At 44.1% G+C, this 18,936-nt stretch overlaps 1 protein-coding gene across 3 annotated transcripts in view; it reads right to left on the bottom strand.

Moving 5' to 3' along the window:
• Positions 1-18,711, bottom strand: part of RNASEH2B (ribonuclease H2 subunit B) — a 67,505-nt gene extending 48,794 nt beyond the window's left edge. The window contains exon 1 of one of the 3 annotated variants that reach the window (XM_068984535.1): positions 18,585-18,711. In XM_068984535.1, coding sequence (XP_068840636.1) covers positions 18,585-18,648 — 64 coding nt within the window. In that variant the 5' untranslated portion in view covers positions 18,649-18,711. The remainder of the gene's footprint in view (positions 1-18,584) is intronic. The other 2 variants (XM_068984533.1, XM_068984534.1) reach the window with 2 other exon arrangements.
• Positions 18,712-18,936: the final 225 nt, after the last annotated feature.

Below are 18,936 nucleotides of genomic sequence, written 5' to 3'. Positions count from 1 at the left end.
TATGCTTTAAGATATAATAATGTAGATAACAGTGAAATGTCCGTGTAATGGGGAAAAAAGTCATCTTTTCTCATACAGAGCCAACAAAACAACTTGTTATTGGATGTAATCTTTCAACACAGAATTCCAAGTAAGATGCTATACTCTTTAACTAAAATACAGAATGCATTTCAAAATTCATCTCTCCTGTTCAATTTATTCATTTATTTGTTAATTACTGGTTAGTAAAAACAGACCCAGGTCCTGCCCATGAGGAGTGTTTGGATGTCCTATGGAAGAGACATATCTTAGAATCAAATAATCACACAAATGTAGACATCAAACGTAACAACTGCTGAGAAGAAGAAATACATGGACTATGAGATCTGGGACAGGATATAATACAGATAAGGAGGTCTGGGAAGGAAGGCTTCCTGTGTGTAGCACTGGTTGAGTCCTTTGCTTTGATGCCTAAGAGTTCAAAGGAACTATATATTCACTTTACCAGTCAGACATTCCGTTGGCTTTTGGGCCAAATCCAGTGTACAGGCAGGTTTTGTTTGATATACACATTAAAAAAAAATTGAATTAGGTGCCAATATTTGGAAATCAGTTAATTTTACATCAGATATAGTCTCCCTAAATACTGAAAAAAAAATTATTAGGCAAAGATTTTGCCTTGGACTATCAAAACACCTGGCAACAAAGATTTTGTTAAATGGCAGCTACCACTGTCTAGTTTCCCTGCGTCCTCCAAGGCGTCTGTACACTCATCTCATGGCTGGATGCTTATCAAAAGCCACGTCTGTGCTCACTAAACTGCACTATTCTCATTTTCTAGGTACCTACAGCAAAGATCAGATGCTGACTAAATAACCATTTAGTAATGAATACTATCCTCTTATCAAAACCCACTCTATTACCAGTTTGACTATCCGAGGCACTGAGGATAGAGCCGTGAATAAAACAAACCCCTCTGAGAAAAACTGCATTTCAGACGCCCCTTCATCTTTCTGACCGCTGCTTCTTCACCTGAGTCCCTCAAGCCTCTGCCCTGTGTCTCATAATCCAGTCCTACAGGGCAGGGAGTAGGACTCAGATCTGACAGGCCCCGTGTCCAGAAATGCACTGTCAAACACAAATAAAATGCATCCCACAAACATGAGTCACAAATGCAATTAAAAATTCTCTAGAAGTCACATTAAAATATGTAAAATAAATTTTCAGTGATATATTTAACCCAATGTATCTAAAGGATCTTTACTTCAATACATAAAAAATATGATATATGTTAGCTGTGGGGATTTTTTATGGATGCCCTTTAACAGACCAAGAAAGTTTCCTATTCCTAATTTTTTGAGTGTTTGTAACCATGAAGAGTATTTTCTTGAATATTTTTCCTATGGCTACTGAGATGATTATGTGGTTTGGGGTCTTTTTTTTTTTTCTGAAATAGTATGTTACATTAAGTGATTTTGGTATGTTGAACCAACCTTATATTCCTAGGACAAATCCTACTTGGTCATGATGTATAATCCTTTTTACACACTCCTGGATTCGATTTGTTACTTTTTGAGAATTTTTGCATCTATGTTCATAAGGGATAGTCTGTAGTTTTCTTATGACATCCTTGTCTGGTTTTGGTATGAGGGTAATACTGGCCTCACAGAGTGAATTGAGAAGTAGTCTCTCTTTATTTGTCTTTGGAGAAAAGCTTGTAAAGAGTTGGTTTTAATTTGTTCAGTGTTTAGGTTTTACCAGTGAAGCACTCTGGGACTGGGGTTTTTTTCTATGGAAGAGTTTTAATTTACTAATCTAATCTCTTTACCTGCTCTGTGTGTGTGTGTGTGTATGTAATGTCACTTTAGTCATGCCCAACTTTTGGCGACCTTATGGACCATAGCCCACGAGGTTCCTCTGTCCATGGGATTCTCCAGGCAAGAACACAGGAGTGGGCTGCCATGCCCTCCTCCAGCGGATCTTCCCGACCCAGCGATTACGTCGTCTCTCTGCCGTGTCTGCACTGGCAGGTGGGTTCTCTACCAGTAGCGCCACCTGGGAAGCACCTTCACCTGCTCTGTGTGCTCAGCCGCTCAGCTGTGTCGGACTCTTTGTGACCCCATGGACTGTAGCCCACCAGGCTCCTCTGTCCATGGGATTCTCCAGGCAAGGACAGTGGAGTGGGGTGCCATTTCTTATTCCAGGGGGTCTTCCCGACTCAGGGACCGAGCCCACGTCACTTGCATCTTCTGCGCTGGCAGGTGATTCTCTACCACTAGCACCGCCTGGGAAGCCTTTATCTGCTACGGGTCTGTTCAAATCGTCTATTTCTTCTTGAGTCCGCTTTTGTAGTTTATGATTTTCTGGGAATTTACCTATTTCATCTAAATTACCTACTTTGTTGGTTGTTCACAGTATTCCCTTATGTTCCTTTTTTAAATTTCTATAAGATTAGTAATGGTGCACTGTCTTTCATTCCTGATTTTACTGATAAACAGTAATTTTAATTTTCAGTCTAGCTAAAGATTTGCAAAATTTTGCTGGTCTTTTCAAAAGGGCCACTTTTGTTTTCATTGATTTTTTTTCTTTTCTGTGTTGTTTTTCTCTAATCTTTATTTCTTCCCCTCTATTACTTTGGCTACCTGATGCGAAGAGCTGACTCAATTGAAAAGACTTTGATGCTGGGAAAGACTGAGGGCAGGAGGAGAAGGGGATGATGGAGGATGAGATGGTTGGATGGCATCACTGACTCAATGGACATGGGTTTCAGTGGACTCCAGGAGTTGGTGATGGACAGGGAGGCCTGGCGTGCGGTGGTTCATAGGATTGCAAAGAGCTGGACATGACTGAGCGACTGAACTGAACTGAATGCTTCGGTGTCAGTTTGTTCTTCTTTTCCTAGTTTCTTGGGATGAAAGATTAGGTTACTGACTTGAGATCCTTCTTCTTTTTTAATATAGGCATGTACAGCTAAACATTTTGCTCTGAACACTGCTTTACTTGCATTCCTATGTCACTGTGCTTCATTTTCTTTCATTTCAAAGTACTTTCTAGCTTCCTTTGTAATTTCTCCCTTGATTCACTGATTTTTAGAAGCATGCAAACTTAAAATTTCCACATATTTGTGAATTCCCCACATTTTCTTCTAGTAATTGCCTATGTCACTTCACTATCTTTAGAGAGCACACGTTGTACAATTTCAGTCCTTTGACATTTATTGAGGTTTGTTTTATGGTCTTGAATACGGTCTGTTGTGGAGAATGTTCTTGAATGAGCATTCTATAGATGTCTCTTAGGTCCTACTGGTTTATAGACTGCCAAGTCTTCTATTTCCTCAATGATCTTCCTCCTAGTTGTTTTGTCCATATTGAAATGGATGATTGAAATCCCCCACTATTACTGTTCAAATTTCCCTATCACCCTTCAACTCCGTCAGGTTTTGGTTCGTGCATTTTGGGGCTCTGTCATTAGGTCATATGTTTATAACTGTTATAGCTTCCTAATTATCATTACAATGCATCCCTCTTTCTGTCCAGTAACAACGCTTTAAAGTCTATATCATCTGATATTAGTACAGCCACTTCAGTTCTCTGGTGGTTACCATTTCCACAGTGTATCTTTTTTATCCGTTTACTTTCAACTTGTTTGTGTCTTTGACTCTCCAGTGTGTGACCTGTAGATAGCACACAGTTGGATCACGTTCCTCCCTCTCCATCCTGTCAGTCTCCACCTTTTTAATAGGAATGTTTAATACATTTACCACCTGCAGGAGTCTCTGCTGATGGGCAAGGACAGCTGAAGTGGCTATACTAACGGCTTTTCGAAGTCTTATGGAGGTTTAACTCTCATATCCTCCTCTTAAGTTTTGGGTCAGGTTCTTATTTCCACAACTGCTACTGACCCCTCAGCAGCTGAGTATCAGCTGCCACTGATTGTTTTTGACCAAGGCCCTGAGGACAGGGTTTTCCTGAAGATCAAGTTCTGAGCTCCCGTCAGGTCAAGTGACAATGAAACAGGGCTTTTCCAGGGAGCTGGACAACAGGTCAAATAGGGACAATGCTTTCGGAATAGGTCTTTTTTTTTTTTGAGGCGCCCCAAACAAGCCCTGCCCATCCAGTGGTTGCAAGCCTGCTGGTTTTCAAGGTTACTGCAGACCTGAGCAAAGAGAGATGAGCGCAGTTCAAGTTGCAATGCCACAAACCCTGCTCAATGAGATTCAGCAGTTTTTCTTGAATAAATACTCCTCAATTGTTGGAAGCCTTTGGCAAATTTCAAGAGTTCTGAAATAGCTGATTTTGGCCATCTCTGCCAATGTTTTCACTGCTTTTAAGGAGGGATGAATCTACCACCATCAGATTGTGAAGGCTTGGTATGAAAAAACAACTCTTATTGCTACAATGCTTAGTTGATAATTTTGTGTGTGCCTGAAGCACATAAGGTTAGTTTTGACTCTAAACTAAAGGCTCTGTCAAAGATACAGAGTTTAAAATTTCTCATTTAAATTAGGAAAATCCTGGGTCATCCCTTGGGCTAGTCCCTTACCTATCAAGCTTGAAATCTCCGTTTTTTCCTTTAACTTTTCTGTGTACCTTCAGCACAGCTGAAAGACAGCTAAATTAATTAAGGAAGAAAAAAGTCTGCTTTTAGACTAGTCGGAAAGAATCAGAAAAGTAGGAGTGTTAAGAAGGGTTTTCCTCTATAAACTATTTTTAATTGATATCTATTTCTTTAATCAGGTCAGCACAGAAAGAACATAAGGTCTTAAGTCAGACAGATCCATAATCTATTCCCAGCTCCTCTTCTTACTCAGCACTGCAGCCTTGGGCAAGATATTCAATCTCTTGTACCTCACTTATTTCATTTACAAAATGGGCACAATAATTAATTTATAGGTTTTTGTTAGGCTTAACTCAATGTGAAAGTGCCTAGAACATGCAATAAGCACTCAGTTAAGAATCAGTTTCCTTGCTCTTAACTCTGTGGAAACATTAAGAGTGTGCTAGAAATATTCAGGTCAAAATATAAAAGTCAAGAATCCATGCACAGAATTGACCAAAGGGCCTAACAATTAGCTTTCCAAGAGGAGGCTAAATCAGTACCAGTGGAGGCACATCTTAAGAGATATTGTGGGTTCAGTCCTAGACCACTGTAACAACGTGAATATTGCAATTAAGTGAGTCACACAAACTTTTTGGTTTCCCAGTGCACATAAAAGTTATGTCTATTAAGTGTATAATAGCATTATGCCTAAAAAAGTATAATTTAAAAATATTTTATTGCTAAAAAAGCTATCATTTGCTCTTTCAGTCATAATCTTTTTGCAATAGTAATATCAAAGATCACTGATCAACAAATATAACAATAATGAAAAAGTGTGAAATACTCTAAAAATTACCAAATGTGACACAGAAGCATGAACTGAACAAATGTTGTTGGAAAAATGGTACCAATAGACTTACCCAAAGCAGAGTTGCCACAAACTGTTAATTAAAAAAAAAAAAGAAAGAAAAGAAATGCAGTAACTGCAAAGCACAGAAAGCAAAACACAATAAAATTATGCCTGTATAGTCTTTGCTGCTGGCTTAGTGGTAAAGAATCTGCCTGCAAATGCAGGAGACACAGGAGATGCAGGTTCAATCCCTGGGTGGGGAAGATCCCCTGGAGAAGGAAATGGCAACCCACTTCAGTATTCTTGCCTGGAGAACTCCACGGACAGAGGAGCCTGGCAGACTACAGTATGTGGGGTCGCAAAAGAGTTGGACACAACTTAGCAACTAAACAACAAAAACATATTCAAGAAACCAGAACGCAAAGCATTTTATGTGCAAAAATTAGGATAACATATATTAAATACTCAGCAGTTTCTGGCACATTCAATGTGCTTGATAAATGTTACATGAATGTGTTGTTTGATTTTTAGAAAAATTTCTCAGTAAGAAATGATAAAGGAAACTTTTTATATTTAATGAGCCAAACTTCATTTATATGGAATATTTACTCATGTGGAACACCTTCTAAAACCATGCTGAGTAAAATAAGACTTCACATTATATTTTTTTAAAAGTAAGCTTTACTCTTTCTTTTTTTTTTTTGACTGTTTTCTCTTACATAAGAGGTGACATCATAAGCTATGCTGGCTAAAACTGTTTTCACAAAAACAAAAAATTCAGACAAATCAGAAGCGGGTACTGAGTCTTTTGTGCCACTTTAGATTCAATAGTATCTTAAACTTCCCCATTATCTCAAGCCCTGCCACTTAAGTTTCTTGTGTCTAACCAATTCCACATAGTTTCCTTATGGTCTCCGTCTTCCCTGTAAAGATCCAACCTTATGTCTTACTGGTCGCCATCAACCCTACAGGCAAACCTTCCATCTGTTTACCATCCCGATCTGAACCCCTCAACAAAGAGGGAACTCTGATTGCTACTTTCCTGACACGTGAACTTTAAAGAAAACATACAATGACACAGAGACAACTGTGTACAGTAAACGTAAAATAATAGCTCATTTGTATATAGCATTTAGACCTTTATATACATATACAATAAACATAGGCTTCCCTGGTGGCTCAGCAGTCAAGAATCCGCCTGCAATGCAGGAGCTGCAGGAGCTGCCATTTCAATCCCTGGGTGGGGAAGATCCCCCAGAGGAGGGCATGGCAACCCACTCCAGTATTCTTGCCTGAAGAATCTCATGGACAGAGGAGTCTGGCAGGCTACAGTCCACGGGGTCACGAAGAAAATCGGACACGACTGAAGCGACTTGAGCACGCAGATATGCATACGCACATATACATATACGTAATATACCTCCATGAGGGAGGTACAATTTTAACTTACAATTTTTTAATGAAAAATTTGACTGAAGTTAAGAAACCTGTCCAAGGTCATAGAGCTATTCAGCTATACAGGGAGCCAATATTTAAATCAGGCAACATTTTTAAACTATGATCCTTTAGAGAAACTCTTAATCTGAAGACTCTTCCTTCTTAACTCAGGAAATGAGAAGGAAGCTCTGAAGCACAATAATTATCTTGGTATAACTGCTCTCCTGTGACACTAACACCTCAAAGCCCTATCCTGTCCTTCTTAGAGTCTTCTTGCTGAAACAGCTGCCCTCACTCCAAGCCAGCCCGTACCCCACAATGCCAGGGGTGAAGTGAAAGGAAGAGGAAGGAGGGGGAGCTGAGGAAAGGGAGAAAGAGAAAAAGACAGGATCAGAAAATATATAAAAGAAGGATGAGAGAAATCTATTGTGAGATACAAGAAACACTGGTGATAAAAACAGGTAAGTGAAGTTTGGTAAAAAAAAAAAAAGAAAAGAAACTGATCTTCCTATTACAATATCCTATGCACAGCTGTATACAGCCCTGCCCCCAATTATCTATGACATTTTAATGCTTAAAAATGAGGGTACAGCACATAATCAAAAGCACAGACTTAACATTCAGTAATTTTTAATGAATATGTGTAGATGGTGATTTCAGAGGGTAAGAAAAGAATAGTACATGACAAAACATGTTCATTAGGAAGAAAACAAAGTTCAATATTTACAAGTGGTAACTGACATTGCTTTAAATAAGTGAAAGCAAATTCAGTAGATAACAGCAAATACAAAATATAAAATAGTTCAATGTATCAAATCAAGGTATTTTTCAGTTACACGATTATGTTCCTCTCTAAATATTTAATCTGTAATAAAACCATTCAGTAATTTTGAAAGGTTACTTGGAAAGTACTACACAAGCCAAAATGGAACATTATTTTTCATCTGCAGATATTTATCAACTAGTTTTTAAACCTGGCAGCTGTTTCTTATCCCTCTCCTGGTTAAGACAAGTTTCTTCATACCGTTCAAAGATACGAAACAGGGGAAAAGAGAAGAGCCACCTTTTTGCCAAGTGTTCTCATGACTTGGAAGCCATGCGCATTTGTTCCTGACCCTGTCTGATTTTTGGCACATAGCAGATAAGCGCTGAGAAACACACACCCACTGTTACATGGAGAAGAAGGAACAGACATCAAAGCACCACTCATTTTATTTTTAGATACCATATCAAGGCTATTCAGGTTTCTTAAGAAGACCCAGCAGGGGAAAAAAAAAAAAGATTATCACTCTCATGCTCATGTAATGCTGTGCTCTAAAATAGGTCTCAGTTCGTTTTTAGACTCTAGTCATTAGAATATACTCAGATCCGCTGGTTCCTTCTGCCTGATAGCCAGGGATATCTCCTTGGGAAGGCTTTGCTAGGACACAAGTATAAGGCATGCAAGACAAATCAGCACAGTTTTCAAGCTACTTGCCGCTTCCAGGAATGCTAATTTCAGTAACAACTATACGCCTTCCCTTCCCAAGATGTCAGCACTATTATCAAAGAGATCTGGGTCATTTTCCCTGCTTTGAAGCTCTCAGCTTGCTCAACCACTACAGGAGGCAAACCAAGAAAAGCTGGAGTGGCATGGACTAGGGAAAACAATTTCCCAGTAACGGGTTCCTCTAAGAATATCTTTTCATTTTGAAGTTTCGAAGAAAAAATAAAAGTGCCAAGACCTCCTGAGCCAAGACCACAGGAGATAAAATCTCTTTTCTTTTAAGGCTGACCTATCAGTGGCCATGTTTCTAGGAATGGCTTGTGCACTAAACTAATGCAGAACTCCAGGTTTGCAACCACTCAAAGCCACAAAGGTCAGCAACATAAGGAGATGGAGCCGAGGCCTTGAAATACGTGGGACGCAGGAGAATCCTAGAGAGGTAGAAAGGATAGACCTGGCTGGGATGTCCAATAACAGCGCTGGTTCATGGAAAGGAGGTGAGTCTGGCTCCCGGTCATCACACTGACAACGGAGGGCACGCAGCCTGGCCCTCCCACTGCCCCCATGGGGGAGAGGACCATCAGCTGCAGGCAGAGTGGCCTTGCACACAGAGCAGAGGGCCTGGAAGACCTGGGAGAGCTGGCGGTCTCTGCCCCTTAACTCCTATTGAGCGTTGGGCAGATTATTTGACTTCTTGAAGTCTTTAAAATGGGGAAAGCCTCTGTGGACTACTTCCCATGGTTGCCGTGAGGGTCAAATACAATAACATATGCCAGCGTGTACTATAACAGTGTAAGAGATGGAAGATACGGGCCTAGCAGGTGGGTTTCCTAAAAATGATATAAACCTTGGCAAAGCAAGGAGAGTTGGACACAACTAAAGTGACTGGGCACACAGGCACTGCCGTACCTCTATGCCATTCAAAGACTACCAATTACCAGGACAGGCCAGGTCACGTGTGGCTGAGGCTCCTGGCTGGAGCTGGGTCTCACGGCTGAGTGAAAGCAGGGGCTGGCTCTTGGGCCATCCGCCCTGCACTTTTTCCTTCTTCTGGACAAAGGGGACGCCCTCAGCACCCTCTGTGGTCCTCCTCTCCCACCTACGCTGCTCATGGAGCTCACAGCTCCTCCGTTACAGCTCACGGGGGGTGGAGGCTGGGTTACAAGCAGTCACAGGGAACCAGTCAGAAGGCTGTCTTGAAGACAGACAGCTAAGAGAAGGGGGCAGCTTCTGCCAGCAGACACCAGGAGGTTTGAGGCCTGGGTGCAGGGTGTATGCAGCCTGTTTCATACTGACTGGAGGAAATTGGTTTAAAAAGACGAAGTGACCACTGAGACAGGAACACACCCTGGACCTCCGGGTGCTGGGGCGCCCTACTCCCGAGGTCTCAGAGCTCTCCACCACCCCGCCACCCTGCCCCACACAGCTAGCCTTTGCCAAGCACACATGGCCCTGCTAAGGAAGTCCTGAAGAAGCACAGTCAGGTTTTCTAACACACCATCAGGATGTGTTGGTCCCACATGAAAGAAAGAGTGATTTCCAGACTAAGGTAGACCCATGGTCCATTCAAACAAGCATCCTACTTATGGCAAATGTGCCAGGGTCGCTTGCAGGAAACCACACTTGTCTTCAAAAATTCAAGCTCAAATGGCTTCCAAAACATCCTAGCCTGGCTGTACGTTCACTATGGGTCTATGAATTTATCTTCACCCTTCTGGCATCTGACTGAATTTTCTCTCTTTGTCCACTCGTAAAGATAAGCCATTCCTAATATGTACTGCCTACCCTGTGAAGCCAGAGAAGGCAATGGCACTCCACTCCAGTACTCTTGCCTGGAAAATCCCGTGGATGGAGGAGCCTGGTAGGCTGCAGTCCACGAGGTCACTAAGGGTCGGACACGACTGAGAGACTTCACTTTCCCTTTTCACTTTCATGCATTGGAGAAGGAAATGGCAACACACTCCAGTGTTCTTGCCTGGAGAATCCCAAGAACGGGGGAGCCTGGTGGGCTGCCGTCTGTGGGGTCACACAGAGTCGGACACAACTGACATGACTTAGCAGCAGCAGCAGCACCCTGCGAAGTGACAATTCTTATTTGGTTGATTTCTCACAGTATAAATAAACTAGTCACAGTTCAGTTCAGTTCAGTCGCTCAGTCGTGTCCGACTCTGTGACCCCATGAATCACAGCACGCCAGGCCTCCCTGTCCATCACCATCTCCCAGAGTTCACTCAGACTCACGTCCATCGAGTCCGTGATGCCATCCAGCCATCTCATCCTCGGTCGTCCCCTTCTCCTCCTGCCCCTAATCCCTCCCAGCATCAGTCTTTTCCAATGAGTCAACTCTTCGCATGAGGTGGCCAAAGTACTGGAGCTTCAGCTTTAGCATCATTCCTTCCAAAGAAATCCCAGGGTTGATCTCCTTCAGAATGGACTGGCTGGATCTCCTTGCAGTCCAAGGGACACTCAAGTCTTCTCCAACACCACAGTTCAAAAATATCAATTCTTCGGTGCTCAGCCTTCTTCACAGTCCAACTCTCACATCCATACATGACCACAGGAAAAACCATAGCCTTGACGAGACGGACCTTAGTCAGCAAAGTAATGTCTCTGCTTTTGAATACACTATCTAGGTTGGTCATAACTTTTCTTCCAAGGAGTAAGCGTCTTTTAATTTCATGGCTGCAGTCACCATCTGATTTTGGCTCGTCACAAGCCTCTTCAATGCTCAAAGTATGACCTACAGATTCTCTTTGTCAGCTTATTCATGTCATGGAGTTTCTGTCTTTCTCAAAAAAAAGGAGAAAAAAATTTTGGCCCCCTAGAAGATGCCATGGAGAAGAGAATGGCAACCCACTTCAGTATTCTTGCCTGGAGAATCCCATGGACAGAGGAGCCTGGTGGGCTATAGTCCACAGGGTCACAGAGAGTCAGAGAGTCAGACACGACTGAAATGACTCAGCACACACACAGCTCTGCATTAAATCAGTCTAGCCATCCTTCCCTAATTCTGTGTAGAAGTATAGCACACAGAGCCACACAGTACTCTTGTGTAACCTCAATGTCCCTCAGTGTTTTAGTCACTGTTCTAGCAAATAAGAGTAAACAGTGAAATAAAAGCAGGAATAGAAAAATGAGGAAAAAAAATGCCACTGGGATTTATTCTACAACACCAAAAACACAAAAAGGTTAGAAAAAATATTCCTAAAATTGTTATTTTTAAGTGGCTGGATGATGGGCAAATCTCTTTTTTCTGTATATTTTTCTGCATTACTAAAATTTCTGCACTATGTACCGTCCTAACTTAAAAAATGTTACTGAAAAAAAACACTGGAGAACAATGTGGTTAAATAAACAGTTAAATGGTCAAAACCGAGGTTAAATGAGCAGCTGGAGATGGCAGAGAGCCCTGTCAAAAGCTGTGGGGACATCAAACCCTCACAGGGGGATTGACTCTGGCTGGAGAGCCTTCAGTGGCCCGGATCCTTGCAGGTTCAGGAGGTAGAAAATGGGCTCAGAGCAGGTCAGAACCTTTCACCAGAGGGCTCACTCCACTTCAGCAAACAGCCACACCTAGAACAGAAAGGCCCTTCCTTTTAAAGGTATTTTAAAAGGACATATGGAGGACCTCAGAACAAAAAACGCTGGAAGGGTCTGGTGGCATGTATGCTTTCAGAGGCGAGCCTACCACTGAGGAACTAATGGGGCCACCGGGGAGAAAGTGCCGGGATCCTCCCCAGCTTCAGGCACGCACTGGGCATCCAACACACACTCATATATAAACGACAACGAACTGAACAACCGTGATGAAACGTGTAGGTGGTGGGAGAGGTGTGGCTAAGTCGCACACTAACAGTGGGAGCGGCCCCGAAGGCAGGCTTCCTGCAGGAGGTGACACCTGCGCTGGGTTAGAGATAAGAGTTCTTCAACATTTCTTTGCCAAGCAAAGTATGTCGAAAAGAGTGTGCAGGGGTCCAGGCAGGCACAAGTCATGGGCACTCAAAGAAAGGGAAGCTGTGTAACCCCAAAGTAGTGCTAAGTATCTCACTGAGGAATCCAGTAAATAGACAGTAAGAGTAATAGTGAAATCAACGCAGAGACAGAAAAGAGAACACTGGAATTCATTTTGTGATACATACAAATGGCAAGACAAAGGCGAACCAAGCCTTGAATCAAGGGTAGAATTTGGATGGAAGGGGAAAGGGAAGAAAAAGGACAGTATGAGCAAAGACAAAGGCTGTGGGGAGAAATAGAATGAGAGGCATTTGTTCTTCAGCAAATGCTCATTGCACGCCTCCTCTGTCCCAGGTCTGGGAGCTAAGAGGCTGGGGTCCAGGAGGGGGCTGACATTTAATTCAAGCCAACAGACAACAACCCCGTGAGACCAGTACTATTCTCCCCACTGCAGAGATGAGGAAATGGAGGCTTTACAACGAGCAGCTTTTCCAAGGACACAGAGCTCATAAATAGTATACATCTACTTTTTAGGTGTGTTTTTATTATTGCCAGGCTTTTGAGAACGTTGATGAGCTGTTTGTTTCTTAAAACATCATGGTTAACGCTCAGAGCGTGGCGGGGGTGGGGGGAGAACCAAGCAGTCCCTATTCTGCTATTCAAGTGGAAAAAAAAAAAATCATGAGCATGTCTTACTTTCCTTTTATGAATTCTTTTCTGCCCTGGAGGATAAATATGTGGGAATCTTGAGTCCTGACTTACAAACATCCAAGGCCTTTTGGAACAATTGCTAGCAGGACCGGATCAAGCTCTGGAAACCGCCGGATTATACTGACTGGCAACTGATGGGGTCCATTCACTCCAGAACGTGCTCAGAGAGCAAGGGGAGCGTGTCCAGTGAGCGGTCATCGGAGAAAGGTCAGCCAGGTTAACTCCAAAAACGTTTCATAAAGACAAAACCAGATTGAGGATTTGTATGGAACATGTGAAAAACACTCTGCTGGAAAACTCAGAGACTCCCTCTCGGCCATCAGCCTTACTATTCGGTAAATGACACATCTTCCAGGAAGCTGAGCTGAATGATTCGGAGTTGTGGAAAGTCAGCACATGAACCCGCCAGGTTCCCTGTCTCTGTCCAACTTAACGCAGGTTACCCCCAGGTGATCAAGCTCTTCTGGAAGCAGAGAAGCTTCCAGCCCACAAGGTGTAATTCTAAGTACAGACACACATACATGCAAACGGTATTGACAAAGAACAAAATAACCTGCTTACACTCTTCTGAGGCTAGCCATATGCCTTCAGGTAAAAAGAGGAAGAAAGTTTTATTTTTTTAGGGTCATTGAAAAGTCATTTGGGTCTATAGTAATTCTTTCTTTGCCACATTAAACTTTTACTTTTCAAACAAGAGGTGTTTCTTGTGGGTCTATGAAAAAATAGCTATGAGTCTCTAATCAAATGTAACATTAATATAAATTTTTGTCTATTATTAAATAAGAAATTCGTTTTTCCTTTTTAATTTAATCTTTTTTAATCCATTAATTAGAATATAGCTTTAAAGCTTGCAGTCATACAAATCTATTTTTGTGTTTCTTCTTGAGAGACAAATCTGATATTATTATGTGTGATTAACACGGCACCTCACACGCAAGGGTCGTTTCTGTACTTGGAATGTCTAAGGCAGGCAGGCCTGGAATAATCTCCCAGACAGCACTCCATCTGCACTCCGCCTCCAAAAGCTGGCATTGCTAATGCGATCTGTGAGGGAAAAATACCAAATACCTAAAATACTTTAAAATGTGTATTTCCATAAAGTAAAGGGAAATAACTTTATTGCAGAATTTGTCTACAGCTGAAGATGTTTAATCCAGTTTGACCTGAAAGGGAAAGTGTTAGTCGCTCAGTCATGTCTGACTCTTTATAACTCCATGGACTGTAGCCTGCCAGGCTCCTCTGTCCATAGGATTTTCCAGGGAAGAATACTGGAGTGGGTTGCCATTCCCTTCTCCAGGGGATCTTCCTGGCCCAAAGATCAAACCCAGGTCTCCCACATTATAGGCAGATTCTTCACCATCTGAACTACCAGGGAAGCCCTAGTTTGACCTGGACTCTCCAATCAGGCAGCAGCTGACTAAGGCAAGATTTCAGCGTGATCCCTGAGATCATTTCTGTACTTTATTTTTCCCTCACATAACGTTAGGGTTTCCCAACCCTTCCATGTTTCCTTGGGGATGGCTAAGTAACAGAGTTCAGCCACAGGAGCAGTCTACCCAGTCTTCGCTCCTGCATTCACTGAATCCGTTCCTGCTGGCATCCACTCCAACTTATTAGGACCGACAAGCATACAAAACTTGGACTAGAGAAAAATATTAAAAATATAACTTAAAACATTTACTTTTAGGGCAGCAAAGAGAGCTGGAAACTTCTACCTTATTCCAAAAAGTAGAGATGTTCACGGTCTCTTGTAGCAACTAAAAGTGCAAACCAGCTAGTGTTCCAGGCCATGTGGGAGAAATGTTGAAGACCAACCCAAACTGCAAGAAACGCTTACCTTGCTGAAACGGGAGGCCGTTCTGTTTCCACTGGCCTATAAAAATCAAGGCCCCACGTCTGACTACCTCACAAGTGTCCCTTCCAAGTTTCAGCTCTTGTTTTTCTGGGATATTGGACTTCTCAGACAAACTGAAAACTAGCAGCAGAGAGACCTAACTAGTACTTTTTAATACGTCCTTTACTGTGTCCTTTAAGATATAATACAGTTGTATGGCAAGGTATGGGCTTCCCCACTGATTCAGCAGGAAAGAATCCACCTGCAATGCAGGAGATTCGGTAGGAGCCATGGGTTTGATCCCTGGGTCAGGTCCCCTGGAGAAGGGAAAGGCAACTCGCCCCAGTATTCTTGCCTGGAGAACCCTATGGACAGAGGAGCCTGGTAGGCTACAGTCCATGGAGTCACAAAGAGTTGAACACGACTTAGCAACCAAGCAAACAACAGCGGTAGGGTACGGTTCTCCTCCACTCAAATGCATAACTTACTGGGGCAGACTTTTCATCTACTGGAAGAAAAACAAGAAGTCTGTGAAGATGGGCCTCATACCCTGTACTTACATGTACTCCCGTGACTGTGGGAATTCTGACCCACCATAAAGATAAAGACAGCTAAACCTGAGGCTGGCTGTTTCTATCTCCCAGTCCAGCTCCCTAGGGCTGGCCTATGCAGTGGTTCCTAGTGGAACCTCTGACCAGCACCACTGGCATCACTGGGTACCTTGTTAGAAATGCGCATTCTGCCCCCAGACCTACTGAGTCAGAGACTCTCCAAGGCTCAGTTCCCCAGGTGACTGATGCCCCCAAGTTTGAGAAGTACAGTTGCACAGAGGTAACTATCACACCACCGGCATCTGTAATTCCCAGAGCCTGCAGGTGGCAGTAAAGGCCAGTTAGAAGAATTACAGGCACTAGAGGCTCAAGTTCTAAGTGTTCCAGAGCCAGCCTGCCTGACCACCCTGTTCAACAGTTTCTTAACAGCTGGCTCAGCCTCCTCCAATGAGTTTGAAGGTCACGGTACGTCCCAGCTTTGAACAGGAACTGGACTGAAATTCTTGTGGTCCGAAAGAAGAAATATTGACCCTATGAATTTCAGGGATGCAATCAATATTTAATTATCTTAAAGATTTTGTGTTTAATACTATGAGGATACAAACATACTTGAAGAATGAAAATTTCAATACTTATTAAATAGAACAAGAAATTCAAATTATTCTCAGCCATTATGTGTATCTGAATTATTTTTATGCACTCTGAATGATTAGAGTTCCCACCATTAAAATCTCGGGTATCAGGCATCCCTTTACTATTTACTAGACTCTATGAAAACCCTGAATTTTGCATTAATTTGCCTTACACAAACTACAAACATCTCCAGTGAGGATGTGGAGCAACGGGAACTCTCACACAGCTGGGCAAATAAATCGGTACAACCACTTTGGAAAACTGTTGAGCAGTGTCCACCAAAGCTAAACACAATATCCAGGGCCAGCAATTCTACTCCTGGGTTTGCACCACAGAGAAATGATTACATCCTGCTACTTAAAGCCTCATAAAAGTGTTCGTAGAAGTGTAACTCCTAATATGGAGAAGGCAATGGCACCCCACTCCAGTACTCTTGCCTGGAAAATCCCATGGATGGAGGAGCCTGGTGGGCTGCAGTCCATGAGGTCAAAAAGAGTCGGACACGACTGAGCGACTTCCCTTTCACTTTTCACTTTCATGCACTGGAGAAGGATATGGCAACCCACTCCAGTGCTCTTGCCTGGAGAATCCCAGGGATGGAGGAGCCTGATGGGCTGCCATCTATGGGGTCGCACAGAGTCAGACGTGACTGAAGTGACTTAGCAGCAGTAGCAGCAACTCGTAATAGTTACAATCAGGAAAAAATAATCCAAATATCCATCCTCAGTAGTGGAAAAAAATAATATGACTCTGCATACAATAAAATAGACACAGCAAGGAAAACACAAATGAACCAACAATCCTGACCACTGCTACAGACTACAGATGAGCCTCACAGACGTAACGCTGAGTAAAAGATGCAAGGGGTTAAGAATCACGTGCTTGACCAAACAGGCAGAGCAAATACCTGGTGACAGAGGTCAGCATAGAGGTTACTGAGGCCATCTAGAACAGGCAAGAGGAGCTCACAGGATAAGTTCTAGGTCTTGATGTGTGGAATGGTGACACGGGTGTACACATATGAAAAGTTCATGGACTTGCACACTTAAAACTTTTACACTTTACTATATGTACATGGGTTTCCCAGGTGGCTCAGCAGTAAAGAATCTGCCTGCCAGTGCAGGAGAGGCAGGTATGATCTGGGTCTGGGTCGGGAAGATCCCCTAGAGGAGGAAATGGCAACCCACTCCAGTATTCTCGTCTGGGAAATCCCATGGACAGAGGAGCCTGGCAGGCTACAGTTCATGGGGTCACAAAGAGTCGGACCGGTCATGACCAAATGATTAAACAACAATATATATGTTATATTTCTTTATAAAGGGACAACGATATGTATACTTCTCTACAAAGAGAAGAAAAGTTAAACACACACAAAATATCCTTGACAGATTATCCTGTAATAATTTTCAATATCTATCATAAAAATCTTCCCTGATGGCTCAGAAGGTAAAGAATCAGCCTCCAATGTAGGAGACGTAAGAGATTCAGGTTTCATCCCTGGGTCAGGAAGATCCCCTGAAGAAGGAAATGACTACCCACTCTAGTATTCTTGCCTGAAAAACCCCATGGACAGAGGAGCCTAGCGGGCTATAGTCCAAGGGATCACAGAGTCAGACATGACTGAGCAACTAAGAACACATAAAAATCTAAATTACTGGGCAACTACATCTGACATCAGAGTATCATTTACTGCAAAAATACTGCATTTGCTGAGCTACATCTCAAAATTAGATACAGAGAAGAATGGGCTTTCCTATATTCAATTACGCCATCAAATCAATGTATCCTCCTTTGAAAAGGCCAAAACTTTCTGGCTTGCACTCCCTGGTCCCAAACTCCATTTATTCTGCCACTTCATGCCATCATAGGTGGCAACTGACGTCCATCATCTCTAGCCCCTGCAGGCCTGGATGTGGTCACCATCCCGGGGAGGTGACAAGGCTGACTCCAATCCTTAGCTACCTGCCTGAATCTCTCCGAATCACCCTTGTCCTAACCCCCACCACCATGCAGCCTCACAAATCAAGGCATGTCCAGTGGAGGGAAAGTGTTAAGACAGCACAGCCTTCAGGTCAATGCGAACCTATTGGATTCTAGGTTCCGATCTAGTAGGGCTCAGACGCTAAGACAACTGTCGACTAGGACATACCAAATTACACCCCAAGAGCAGACACCTCCAGGCCTCGCCGCTGGCCCCCAGGTCCTGAACCCGCGCGGCCCTCCCCAAGCCTGCGCCGCTCCCTCCAGGCCACCCGATCCACAAAGAATCCGAACGGGGAAAATCCACTCGGTCTGCTTCTGCGCTTCCGGCTCAGGTTTAAAAAAAAAAAAGCGAAACCGAGGGCACTGTGACCAAGAGGAGGAACCACGTGTTCCGGGTGACACTCGAGTCCCCCACGCGCGGCCGCGGGGGCAGGGCCGGGGTCGGCAGCCCCTAGACTCGGCGCTGACTCGCAAACAGTCAGGGTTCGCGCGCGCGCGAGGGACCGCGGGCCGGAGGGGGCGCGCCCCGTCGCCGAGAACCCGCCCGGCGCGCTCTCGGGCCGGGCCGCCCAGGGCAGGAGCCCGGGCCGCGCCCGCGCGCCGCCGCCCCGGGGCCGGCGTGGTTACCTGGGAGCAGGAACACGTGCTGCCAGACGCGAGCCCCGTCCCCGCCGTCCGCGCCGCGCGCCATGCCACTCGTCCGCTCCCGGCGGCCGCGGGCCTCAGCCCTCGGAGCGCGGGCTCGGCGAGACGCGGGTGGCAAATGGCGGGAGAAGGGTCGATTCCGGGAATGCGGCGGGGCCCGGGGCGCGCGGCCGGCCGGGCGAACGTCGTCTCGTTTCCGGAGTCCGCCAGCGGCCCAGATTTCAGAGTTTAAATTGAGCGCCGGGCCCAGGCTGCCGGCCCCCTGGCTCGTCGCCCGCCGGCAGGGAAGGGTCGCGGCCTCTCCCCCCTCCGCGGCTCGGCCAATGGTAGCTGC

Source organism: Capricornis sumatraensis, chromosome 12 (genome assembly GCF_032405125.1).
Source record: "Capricornis sumatraensis isolate serow.1 chromosome 12, serow.2, whole genome shotgun sequence".
Lineage (NCBI taxonomy): Eukaryota > Metazoa > Chordata > Mammalia > Artiodactyla > Bovidae > Capricornis > Capricornis sumatraensis.
Note: the sequence above shows the minus strand (reverse complement) of the source record. Positions and strands in the feature narration are given on the sequence as shown.